A 13,561-nucleotide genomic window follows, 5' to 3' on the forward strand; every position below is an offset into this window, starting at 1 on the left:
GGTTAAGTACTTAATTTGTTCCGGAGGTCTGTTCTTAACCTGAAACTGTTCTTAACCTGAAGCATCACTTTAGCTAATGGGGCCTCCTGCTGCTGCGCCGCCGGAGCCTGATTTCTGTTCTTATCCTGAAGCAAAGTTCTTAACCTGAAGCACTATTTCTGGGTTAGCGGAGTGTGTAACCTGAAGCGTATGTAACCCGAGGTACCACTGTAATCATAGGCAAATGAGAGCACAACTAGGGTTGTTGAACTTTTTTTTAGGAAGACCCCAAAGTTGTTCAGCTTTTTTATGTCTGGGAAAGTCCAGGTGTAAGGCAGCCCTAAGCATACTTCTATGCTTGTTTACTTCAAAGCAAGTCCCACTGTGTTCAACATGTGTTTAGGATTGCAGCCCCAGTCAGCCTTCACCAACTTGGTGCCCTCCCCAAGTATTAGCTGGGACTGATGTGAGTTACAGTCCTAAACATCTAGAGGGAACCATGTTGGTGAAATCTGGTTTAGGCATTATACACAACTTCCTACTGGCTGATTTAGAAAGTCCCAAGGGATCTCTAGTGCCGTTCCCTTTTCTGTTGTTTGGTGCCCAAATTAGTGTTTAGTGATTCTATCAATCAGCTTGCGTTATAATGAAATCTTTACTCCCAGGAAAGATTGCTGATAGCCGACAGCTGACTCACTCTCCACAGAGAATGACTCTTCTTCAACTGCTGTTAGAAAAAAATCATCAATATTTTGCCAGGGAGAAAGCTTCCAGCCTTCCTTTCTCCCCAACTTCTAGCTTTCTATGGATATGGGCTGTTTTGTGGGTGTGCACTTAAGACCATTCAGTCATGTGATCCCTCCACCTGCAATGTGAAATCATATAGTACAAAAACTCTAATCTCATCTGCTGTTGGTATGGCCAAATGCAGGCCTCAGTGTCATTAAATTTAATGAAATTTACAGTGTGATGATCCTATGCATGTCTTCTCAGAAATAAGTCCCAGAGAATTGTGGGAAGTCCCCATCAGAAAGGCCTCTGACCATAGATCCTTTAGAGAGGCAGTTCTGTAGAATCCTGTGGAATCTCAGCCACCCTAAAGTTTCAAAGGACTGAAACTTTACCTGGGATTAGGCCCAATTGAAATTAATGGGAATCCTTCTGAGTAGACAAGTATAGAAGGGCTCCCCAACCTTTTGGTGGCCAGGGACACTTTTGGCAATCTAAGAATCTGCTGTTGGGCATAATACAAAATTACAACTTTACAGGGCGGGGCAGGGAACACCTGGTGAAGCTCAGAACTCCCCCTCCAAAAAGACAGATAAAAGACCACAGACTTGCAAAACAAAACAAACATTTTAAAAATGCAGGGCAACCCCAACAAGAAACTCACTCTCAGCAAAAATGCAAAAATGTTTTTTCTTTTTTTAAAATGGGAGGAGCAGAAAGCGTTGGCAGGCAGGCAAGGAGGATGTCTGAGAGCATTATGGCGCCCACAGCATCTGGGGACCCCAGATGTATAGATTGCATTGTAAATAATTTTGCAGTATTCTCTTGAAGCACAATCTTTGTTTTTAAAGATCAATATCCTACAATTTTGTGCAAAATACAATAGGTAAATCATAAACCTAGCTTGTGTTTTCTTGTGATATGTTTTATGACACTTTCGAGTAGGAAATATCAGACAATACGGCACTCATAGCGGGTGGAACGGTAAACTCATTTTAGAACAATCTTGTGAGTTCATGCAGATTTTACAGAATAAATATTTCAAGGTCAAGGTGAAAGAATTTGAGACAATGTGAGGGAGAAGAATGAGCATATAAATAAATTCACATGTACATTCCTTTCTTGGTTTATAGCTAAACCAGCTGTAGAGTTTGGGCCTTTTTACAAGAAATTAGCACATTCATTGCAGTATTTATAAGGGGGGAGGTGCAGATAATGAACTGTCCTCGTGGAATTGTGCGATCACGTCCACTTATTTACCCTCAAAAGGAATGAAACAGGAAAAAAGCAATGCTTGTTTCATTTCTGAGACAAGTCATTGTCATCTTGGAATGTTCATAACTTTCTTTTTAAGTTATTTGACTGAATTGTGAACTTCCTATATGCACATATGAAACTCTCCCCTCACCCCCAAAGAATTTGAATACTGTGGTGGAAATTGGATCAGACTACCATTGGGAGAAAGAGAGCCAGATGAGAGGGAAATGGGACTACTTTTTCCATTTTACTCTAAACTCTAGAAACAAGCTGAAACACAATCTAGATCTGGAACACAGAACCCGTGGCTCTCTAGATGATGTTGGACTCCAAATCCCATCAGTCTCTGCCATCATGGCCGATGGTCATGGATGATGGAAACTGTAGTCCAGTAGCTTTAAGCGGCAAAACAGGATGCACTGCTCCTAGTCAACATTGACATCTCTGAAATTGAGTGAGAGTAGATTTTCAAGCTCCCTGATAATTGCTTTTATTTATTTATTTATTTATTTTTTATTTATTATAGTTGTATACCACCCTCCATCCGTAGATTGTTAATTTAGGTTGCAAGCCTAAGCATACTTACAAAGGAGTAAGCCTCATTTAAAGCAATGTGACTTACTTCCTAGAGAACATGCATAAGACTGCACCATTAATTAATTCTACTAAGCTTTTTAAGAAAACATACTTTCACAGTTGTTGTTGTTTTTTAAAACTTTTCTGTCCTCATTTGTTTAAATAAAGCTGCTATCTCAAAGTTTAAATAAGGTATGAGGTCTAAACTACAATATCTTGCAATAAGAGACGTGCTTTTTAAAATCAGGAGCACCCAGTAAGAGCAAAGCTTCCAGTTTTGGGAGACCAGACTCATAACATTACAGCCACAATCAATGCTTCACCCATCTTGGAAGGCATTCCTATCTGTCTTCAGAACCCAGTAATAGTAATGAATGGCAGGGATAAGGTTTTGATTTTCCCAAACCAAAAATGATGGTCTGTCTGTGCACATAAGCACCTCTCCAATCAACTTTGTATAGAAATGTTAAGGTGGTCAGATATGATTCTAGAGGAGTTTCAGTTACTCTGTATAACGTATCCCCACTATTCAGCCATTGGCACTAGAATAACTTTTTTAAAGATAAAAATATTATAATTAAGTTTAGCAAAGACCTTTCCACTGGAATTGTGTTGTGAATTGTTAGGGAGAAAAGTTAGTGCAAAAAGTCAGATTTGAAAGTTTTATTCAGTGATACAATATTCTTTGTATGTATCACCAGCTTTTTAAAAAGTGAACTTGAGGTCTTTATTGATCTTTATATCTGTTTTTGTATTATAAAGCTATCTGCTGTTTAACTAGTTCTCTTAAGTACTATTTTTTAGGTGTAGAGAGATACTGACTGAAAAAGAAAAAGGGCCAGGAGACAAATACACATGGTTACTAAAAGGACCTGTCTGTGGTTCTTGGTTTTGTAGAACAGATAGCTGAATTCTAAAATTAACAGGCTGTAAGTTGATCAGTTGAATGACATAGGAAGCTGCCTTAGTGCATGTCAGACCATTGGTGTTTTAGTTCCGTATTATCAGCCTTAATGGATGGTGGGGTAGGGTGGAGTGGTAACTACTTGACCTGTGGTTGCTCACCTTGCTGCTCCACGCCACAACAGAGGTGGTGGCAAAGTCAGCATGGCACAAATGGCCTGACTGGTTCTGCCGGTACATTTGCAGGTGAGTGGCAGTGCCCCACACCACTCTCTGCTACTGATTGTCAACACTGACTGGCATTGGTTCTCCAGGATTTCAGACAGAGGTCTTTCCCAGTCTTAGCTGGAGATGCCATGGATGAAGCCTGGGACCATCTGCATGCAAAGCTCTACCCTTGAGCTACAGCCCTTCCCTAACAAGTTACTTTGACCCTGTCTACAGCTAGATCCTGACCTTATTCTGCATAACTAAGCAGTTGGATTTTATATTTTTCAAAAATGCTGGGTCAACTACTGTTTTTTCTTCTTCCCAAACCTTCATAGCACCCAGCAGAGCCTTATATGAATGACCGCTACCTTTTTCCACATTAAGAGTGTGAATTAAAAAACTCAACATACCACTAAGAGTGCCCCCTTAGCATAAGCATTTCTGCTTGCCTGGTGAACTATCTGCCTTTTCCTCCTACTGCATGCTGTTCCCGGGGTTCTCCTGATCCCTTTGGGGCCAATTTGGGGGCTTGCAGTGGGGAGGGCAGAAGTCAGTAGAAGCCCTTCTACTGGCAGGGCCAGTAGGTTGAATCCAGTCCCATGGCTCCAACATCAGCCAACGTTTTGCACACACACACCCTTTTGTTTATCATCTAGCCTAACTTTGCATGCTACTTTGTGAAATTTTGGTTGGCCTAGTAGATGTATTGCCCTAATGTGTGTTTTGGAATAAATCCATCCAGTTAACATGTGCATCAGCTGCAGGCAACTGACTCATAGGACTGGATCTCACATTCCATGTTTTCCCTAGGAGTATCCACATGCCCCATGTAATTGACACAGGTTGAGCTTGAGGGACCTTGCCAGGTTTCTTTAGCCATGGATTGTGTTCTTGCATTGCCTGGAAACAAGTATTCAGTCCCTTCACTTTCGGTTTGAGCTTTACATCAAATCCTTTCATAGTTCTTAGCTCTGAAGGATATGAATTGCCCCTGTGATCATTTGCTGCAGGTAAACCAGATCATGGATATTAGTAATGCATTTTGATTAATTTGTTTTCTGCTTTTGAAGATCTCAGTCCTCTTCAAGTTTTTCATCTAAAGCCAGAAATAATTTGGCATGGGGGTCATTTTTAATTATTTTGCTAAATGTCTCTTTAACCCTTCAAACTGTTTATCAAAGATTTGCAATGTGCAATTGATAAAGAAAAACAGTGGAAAATGGCACATTCACACATTTTAATTGCTCTCCATTGTCCAAATTAGTATCAAAGTTTACACGCAGGCACACTAAAATCTTGTAATGGCACAGTCAGTGTGTACAGTTCAGCAGGCAGAAAAAAGTCTCTTCATCCAAAAAATTCTAGTGTGTTCATGCCTCTCATTTCATTTGAAGAACTCATCTAGAAATTGGATACTGTCCTACTGGAAGTGATTTAACCAGGACAAAGTTGCAACCATCACCTGATATTAATAAAATGGGGCAATTTCAAAGAACTAGAGGAGAACATGGCATTGGGGGCTCAGAACAGCTTTCAGTTAAACCACACCTGGGTCAGCTGGCTTTTTGTATTATTATTATTATAATTATTATTATTATAGAGTTGATTCTATCTACTATCTAAGTATAAATGTAAAAGAAAAGGGAAGGGAGGTGCTTCACAATTCTGCATAAGGCAACACTGACGTTAACACACAAGTGAAGGAACATTTTCAACATCATATAAACTATGTACAGTATGAAGCTCCCCAGTTCCGCAAAGAAACAAAGCAATCACATTTATCGTAGCGCCATCTAAAGCATCTCTCTGAATATTACATAGTTTGACTCACAGTTCTGAAGACAAGTTCACATTTTTAAGACATCTTTCCTTCCTCTGGGTTGTTATAATTATTTTTAAAATGGGCCACGGAAATAGGCAGTAGCAACATCTGATGTGGAAACCAGAGCTATAGGAGACTTGGGTCAACATTTCCCCCAGAACTGGTGGGAGCAACATGACGTGGGACAGAGCCAAGAGCTGTGCCGTGTGTTAAAGATAAACCCATTCAGTGGCAAAGGCATGGCGCGCTTCCTTAGGGTCATCTGTTGGTTGGGTTCTTGCCATTTCCCACCCCCCTGCCTGGCTCTCAGTTTGGTAAAGTATCCAGGCCCAGAGAGGCAGCATGTTGCTTTGCTCGCAGCCGAAGGTTCTCAATACTCGTCGTTTTACTGTTCAGGCTTGGAAGTGAGGATGAAGCCTGCAGGATAGGAGAGGACCACACCTGCTGGGCGTGGGAGAGCGACTGGTAATAAGACTGGCAGTGCAGGGAGCTTAGGGGTGCCATGTTGACATTCATGCCCAAATAAGGCATGGTGGAAGGGCTCCCCATTTCGAAGGATGAGTAATGGACCAAGTTGTTTGTGGCTGCCATGTGCTGGCGGAACTGCTCTTGCAGGCGGAAGAGGCTGAGGGGCGAGGAGGAATAGGAGTGTGTCTGAGACATGCCGCTACTGGAAGATGGCGTGGCCGTGGCATTGATGGGGGAATCTGCATTGTTAAGCACAGCAGAAGAAAGTCAGTCAAAATTATCAGCAGCACAGAGTACAAACCTGAAAAGAACGGTTTCTCTTGATGTTCAAAACGTATTATATCCATCTTGTTGCAACACAGGGCAACTTTGGAAGATACAGAATGGTGTGTGTGTGTGTGTGTGTGTGAGAGAGAGAGAGAGAGAGAGAGAGAGAGAGAGAGAGAGAGAGAGAGAGAGAGAGAGAGAGAGAGGAGCGTGAGTGTTGGGAAAGAAGCACCAATCGCTTGCCTTGCCTTTCCCACCAACAGTTGGAAAAGGACTCCTTTCCCCCATTTCCTACATATGCACATTTACACCCTGTTCAAATGGGGACATGAATGCCCAGGGACTGGCAAGCCAAGAGACTGGGATGAGAAGATCTGAAGACAAATTGTAGGAAAGGAACATTTTGTTTGATCTTGGTCCTGGACCAAAGATAGGGAGCCTGTGGCCCTCTACATGTTTTTGGACTACAACTCTCATCATCCTTGGTCATGCTGCCTGGAGATGATGAGGTTCAGAGTCCAACAACAACTGGATCTGTAGGGCCACATGTTCTCCATCCCTGCCCTAGTATACGTGAAGGAGCGTCTCCACACTGAGGTCCACACTGAGGTCCAGCTCCGAAGGCCCTCTGGCAGTTCCCTCACTATGAGATGTGAGGTTACAGGGAACCAGGCAGAGGGCCTTCTCGGTGGTGGCACCCGCCTTGTGGAATGCCCTCCCATCAAATGTCAAGGAAATAAACAACTATCTGACTTTTAGAAGACATTTGAAGGGAAGTTTATTCTGTTTTTAATCTGTTGGCAGCCACCCAGAGTGGCTGGGGAAATCCAGCCGGATGGGCGGGAATAATAATAATAATAATAATAATAATAATAATAAATTACTTGACTTTCAGACTGTGGCTGGATCAACACAAGCAGCAATTGGCTTATCACATGGCACCTGAGGGTAGCATCCCACCATGTAGCTAGGCTCCCTGCCATCACCACTCCCCTTCCTCAGATTACCATGTGGCAGCAGATAGATGGTAACACTAGGTTAATAATGCAGTCAACTTTGCACAGTGCATGCATTATGCAGTAAGCTTTTAAGTAGCAATTGTCTGATCTGCCTGGATTGAACATACTCGAGGATAAACGGCTTGTGTGATTTTTCTTTTTTTAACCCTACCTATTCACTGCAAGCAGAAGCTGCCTATGAATCCCTAATGAATTGTATTCACCATGCGGGTGAAGTCTGCAGCTGAGCATGGTGTATCATATCATATATGTAGAAAAGATGGCTCAAAACTGTAGACATGTATGTATTTATAAATAAGTGTCTGTATACTGCTAAATAAATAAAAAAGGTCTTTTCAAAGTGACGTACATAAAATCAACATGCAGTCAAAAGAGAAAAAATGTAAAAAGCAAAGATCCAAAGAACACAGCAATGTGTCACGGCAAGGTAAGCTTGTAGAAATAAATAAAGAAGTTTTAAGCTGGTACCTAAAGCTCAATACAGATTGTGCCTAATTTGCAGAGGCAATAAACTCCACAGTCTGGGTGCTGGTATGCTAAGTGCCATTTTAGCAACACTTCTCTAGCATATTTCAATGTCTGGGCAGGAATGTATGGAGAAAGGCATTAGGTAGGGTGGTCCCAGGTTGTTTAGTGCTTTATGCACTAAGAGCAACACCTTGAATTTGGCCAGGTGGCATATTGGCAGCCAGTGTGATTGTAAAGCACTTTGGAGAAATAGTGCAAATGGTAAACAGAAATACGCTTTGCCACTAAGTCCTTAATGTTATGTGTGAACCGGGTCAGTGTCATGATGACTGCATCCAGGATCAGAGGCAATATGTTTCTAAACAGCAGTTGCTGGGGAACAGCAGCGAAAGAGGCCTGATGCACTCATGTCCTGCTTTGTGGCTTCTCATTGGTATCTGGCTGGTTACTGGGGCGAGCAAGATCCTGACGAGATACGCCTTTGGTTTGACCCAATAGGGCTCTTCATATGTCCTTATGTTTAAAATGTAGAACTGTGATTGGACTACAATTCCCATCATCCCTGGCCAACACCTGCAACGAATCTATGTTTTATTTTGTTTGTTTTTTAAATTTTATTTTATGGTTTCATACTGTTTTTATTTTGAATTAAATATGGGGGCACCATAATCTTTTCAACGCTTAGGTTCCTGTGCACAGCCTGCCTTTTGTGATGTGTATGTTTTCTTTGCACATTAAGTGACTGGAATGAAAGAGCTAGATTGATCCTTTAAAAAAGAGGGAGTCAACGTGGTGCCCTTCGAATGCTGTGAAGTACAGCTCCTATTATCCAAGATATTTGACCCTACTGGCTGGGGGCTGATGGGAGATGTAGTTCACAGAAGCTAGAGAGTACCACATTGGCTACCCTTGCCTTATTGAGATTATCTGGTGGGCAAGAGAAAAGTCTTTGTTTCTGAACCCATCCTTAGGCTCTGCTCACATCAAAACTCTTCCCACAAAGGAGAATGTTGCTTTCCTTCCTCACCTGCTTTTGGGCTTGCTCTCTTGCTGCTCAGTGCCTTGTTTTCGGCTCCGGGGCTCTTTTCTGCTTTGTTCTCCTCCAGCGAGATCTTGAATTCTTCCTCTCTGTCTGTCTGGTCCTCAGCTGCCGACTCGCTGGCCGACTGCTCCGAGAGAGTCAGGTTGAGCTCTGCGTTGACTTCACTGGGCAGGCTCATGGATTTGTCTGCATCAGGAGTCGGAGTCTGTGTTTCTAGGACGGGAGTGTCTGCTTTGCCCTCACTGTGGTTGGCTTCAGAGTCCTTCTGCTTCTGCAGCTGCTCCTTTTGCAGACTGCGCTGCTTCTTTCGGAACTTGGCTCGCCTGTTTTTAAACCAAACCTTGGTTTGGAAGAGAAGGAGAGGGACCGGAAAATTGGTTTAAATTAGACCAGTGTAATCTAACAGTGTTATTTAGTCTGTATCCTCTCTCCATGGTATTTCCTGTTTTGTTCCCTACCTGACATTGCACTTGGTGGGCAATCTTTGTTCACCTGGGAGATCATATTTGCTATTCTAGGGACTGCCTTAGATAGCTTTGGTTTTTCCCCTCCCTGTTTATAATTCCCAACCAGACCTTTTAATCTTTGACTGTGCTTTCTAATTCGCAACTATATTTGTTAATTGTTAATTGTATTTTCTAACTGTACTCTCCTATGGGTGTGGGTGTATTATCTTTTAATAAATCTTGGTTACTTACTGTAGTCTAACTTGGTTAAGCAGAGGCTCAAGGAGCCATCTCTTCCTTCTTTTGAATCTCAGTGGTGTCTTTTAAGGTCTGGGAATCTACTGGCCCAGACTGCTTGGGCTTAAGGAGTGTTGACAGTGCAATACTTTTCAGGGTTTAGATTCTGGTCATTAGACACCATATTTCTTTTTTTAAACATATTTTTTATTAAAGATTTATTGGTTTACAAAAGTATGTGCAATGTCTCTTTTTTCAAGTTACATTTTCTACAGATCAGTTTCATTTGTTGAGACATTAGTGTTACATTAGGAAGAAAAAGGGGAAAGGATTGGAGGGGGCCACAGTGAGTGGGGGTGGAGTCGGGTGGCAATGTTTCTATTTTACTTAATGTATGTGTGGGGTTTTGTGTCTGCGTCGCTTGTGTAGGTTCTCTTTACTATTCACTTGTGGTTTTTTGGGTGGTGAGAAAGGTTGGGGTTGGCCTAGGGTGTGGTTGGTTGGTTGTGACTGGCTGTGATGAACTTTGTTTTCATTTGTGAGTGGGGTGGGTGGGTGTTTTTGAATCAAGTTAGCCATATTGATTTGTATGCTGTTGGTGAATTCTTGTTGTTGTCTTGTTGGGCTGTGTATATGACAAAGGGGAGCCATACTGGGATGAAGGCGTCTTCTTCCATTTGTCACCATGTCAGTTTCAGTTTATTAGTTAGTTTTTCTAATAAGGCTGTTTCCCATACTATTTGGTACCATTGGTCCTTGTGTTATTAGATACCATCTGAACCAACAATAGCTGTTTCCTGGGGTTTGGGAGCCAGCCCTTGACATATGGTTCCTCAGAACAGCTTTTGCCAATCTGGTTTCCTCCAGATGCTTTGGGATACAATGCTCATCAGCCATGGGTGTAGCTGGGGGGGGACAGCTGCCCCCCTAAACCAATAAAAATCAATAAAAATACATGGCAAACTGAGGTTCTGCCCCCTAACAAAAATCCTGGCTACGTCCATGCAGCATCAGCCCCAGCCAGCACAGTTGTGCTAGCTGGACCTGATGGGAGCTGTGGTCCAAACCATTTGAAAGGCACCAGATTAGTGGAGGTTTTCATGAGCAATGAAAGCTATGATCTGAAAGAATGCTACATTAGAAATAGCCAACTCTTCATGGTTCAGAAATGGCTGACAATGAACCCTTGAACTGCTATGTTCTTTTTATTTTATAGTTCAGTAAAGTTTTCACCATTTTTGTTTTTACAAAGCAAAATAAGTTCACCTCCCAAGCACCCAGTGGGTTAACCACCACCAACCATCTGCCTGTTGTTGTTGTTGTTGTTGTTTAGTCATTTAGTCGTGTCCGACTCTTCGTGACCCCATGGACCAGAGAACGCCAGGCACCTCTGTCCTCCACTGCCTCCCGCATTAATTGAATAGGACGTGACAATATAGTTTGGAAAGTTGTCTGTTCTCTATGCATTTGGAAGTGCAGTTGGTGTGGCCACACAGGTGATGCCAGGATTGAGAAGTAAAGCACCTTGTGTGGTTGTATGCACAGAGCCTGAATGCACAGCCTCATGAAGAGGGTTGTGAAACCATGCCGTGGTAGCTGTGGATCTAAAACTTTACAATGTCCTTTGAATGAATAGCTCTGCATATCACAAAAACACACCGGGGAGAAAATATGCATGCACTTATATCATTATATCTAAACAAGACATACCATTTTTATGATGCAAAGGGAAGCAACATCTGGTAAGTCAGGTAAAATGTTTATATGTGTGGTAGAAATGGGTTTTGACACCCAGGCACACCATTCCAAGGCACTTAAAATTTCACATCTACCTTCACCCAGGATGGTTAACATGAGATGGTTAACATTATGGGTACCTGAACTCTGGCTTCTGGCAAATTGGTACACATGGCCAACCTCTCCCTCATCACCACATCTGGATAGTGAGTCTTCTGGAAAGTTTTCTCCAGGGCTTCCAGCTGCTGGGCTGTGAAAGCTGTGCGGCTTCTCCTCTGTTTGCGGTGCTGGGAGCCATAACGGGCCTCCAAAATGATGTCTTGAAACGTACAGCCGTTGGAGGACAAGAGAAGTGGCCAATTTAATTAGTGTAATTTGTGTGCATCATATAAAGAAAAGCATTTGGGCAGCTAACAAAGCAGCTTAAATGAGCCTTTCTCAACCTGTGAGTTCCCAGATGTTGTTGAACTACAACTCCCATCACCCCTAGCAAGGCCAGAGTTCAGGGATGATGGGAGTTGTAGTCCAACAACATCTGGCGACCCACAAGTTGAGAACCGCTGGCTTAAATAAATGGGGAGGTTTCTAGTGTACAGCTTGAGGTAGCTTTAGATTGGCCTCTCCATGTGGTTGGACCTCGTGAGATGGTAGGTCCTGGGGGGCCACAGGTTCCCCATCCCTGATCTACATAAATAGCAGCAAAACTCTGAATGTTCTCTAGCTGCTATTTGTTTTTATTGTATTCAACTGAAGAAACTGAGGCCTAAAGAAGTGATATGACTGTCCTCCAGAGATGCTTCCATTGGTCAGTATTTCAACCTTCAGAACACTGCTGGACTCCAACTCCCATCAGCCCTAGCCAGTATGACCAATGATGAAGGCCACTGGGAGCTGTAATCCAGTAACACTGACATCAGAACATGGATCAGGCCAATGGCCCATCTCGGTCAGCATCCTGTTCTCACAGGGACTGAACAGTTGTCTGTGGGAAACCAGCAAGCAGAATTTGAACACAAGAGCACTCTCCCTCTGGTGGTTTCTGACTTTTTGAGCATCTGTAGAAGATAATCATCTCCCTCTGACCATGGAAGGCTTTTAATCCATTGGAGGCATCCCACTGGTGGAGATGGGGGAGACGTGATGTATGTCAATACCATCCTCCCTCATTCTTCCAGAGTGTGTGACATGGGGCTGCAGGGGCGAGGGAGAAGTTGCAAAAGTCACCTTCCCCATCTGCCATTTGGCAGCTCCTACAGGCAAGAGCAAAGTCCAAATGCAGTGTATTGGAATTTGAAAGGACAGGTTGTTGTACAGCCATATGTTATAGTCAGAGTAGCTTGATGCAATTTTTAAATTTGGTATAGCGCCTTTATATATTTATTGGATTCTATATGCAACTTTGTGGAAAATAAGTGCATGAAGCAAAATATTAAAATTCCAGTTTGGTTACCTTAACTTTTGCTCCCTATTCTGGAGGCTTCACATAATGTCCAGGACATTTTGCACAACTGAGCTGCTATTGCTTTTCCTTGGATTTGTGCTCATCTTCAGGGATCTTAAAAATTACCAACCCTTTGGTTTTCTCAAAATTCAGCTGTCATTTCAGCCGTGTCCCAGTAATAATCCTGTACACTATCCCAATGCAAAGACAAGATCCATAAGTTGTTCTTACCAGCCAGTCTCTCTGCCAGCGTCAGGGCATGCACAGACGGCCTGTAGTCTGGGGCATGCTGAGCTTGCTGTGCTGCCTGTTGGTGAAGATTATACATGGCACTCAGAGAATTCATGGCATGAAGAGAATAGCCATTCACTCCATAGTGCTGCATGGTGACATAAGACCTGTAGCAACAGAAAGAGGAGAAGGAGAAGGAGGAGACTGTTAGTGCGACTAATGCAAAGGCAACCTTTGATGTGAAACCATCAATCATGTAGGTGGAAATTTAATTCCACATGGAAATCCATCAGGTTCACTTTTCTCAAGTCCAAGGTATGTTCGCTTCAGCTTTAATCCCTGTTCAACCATACCTTGGACCAGTCGTGGTCTCGTAGCCTAACCTAGCTCACAGGGTCATGGGGTGTAACAGAAGTGCATGTGGACCTACCAGTGTATCCAAAGAGCCATCTTCCCTGAAACTGGCACTACTGCTTGCCTGGATGGGACTGAGGATGGGTGGAAGTGAGGATGGGTCCATGCAGGTGCAGCAGTCAGAGTACCAAATTGACAGTGCACAGGTGTGGCCCCTATCTTGCTGCTGCCCCACCCTACCTCCTTTCCAGGTTAGCTACAAAGATGCTGGTGACCATAATATGGCTTTATCTAGGTGTACAGCTGATTATCAAAAAAAGCAACTGATCTTGTGAAGTTTTGTTTTTTTACACCTGCATTCCCCTCCCCTCATTG

General features: G+C 43.0%; 1 protein-coding gene across 1 annotated transcript in view; it reads right to left on the reverse strand.

Annotated features, from left to right (window-relative positions):
- Positions 1-3,311: 3,311 nt before the first annotated feature.
- DMBX1 (diencephalon/mesencephalon homeobox 1) overlaps positions 3,312-13,561 on the reverse strand; it is a 36,568-nt gene continuing 26,318 nt past the window's right edge. The window contains exons 2-5 of the mRNA XM_081916520.1: positions 12,833-12,999; positions 11,301-11,479; positions 8,726-9,080; positions 3,312-6,183 (exon numbers count right to left, since the gene is read on the reverse strand). Of these exons, the coding sequence (XP_081772646.1) occupies positions 5,783-6,183; positions 8,726-9,080; positions 11,301-11,479; positions 12,833-12,986 (1,089 nt within the window). The 5' untranslated portion in view covers positions 12,987-12,999 and the 3' untranslated portion in view covers positions 3,312-5,782. The remainder of the gene's footprint in view (positions 6,184-8,725; positions 9,081-11,300; positions 11,480-12,832; positions 13,000-13,561) is intronic.

The sequence above is a fragment of the Podarcis melisellensis genome, assembly GCF_964234715.1.
Source record: "Podarcis melisellensis genome assembly, chromosome: 6".
Lineage (NCBI taxonomy): Eukaryota > Metazoa > Chordata > Lepidosauria > Squamata > Lacertidae > Podarcis > Podarcis melisellensis.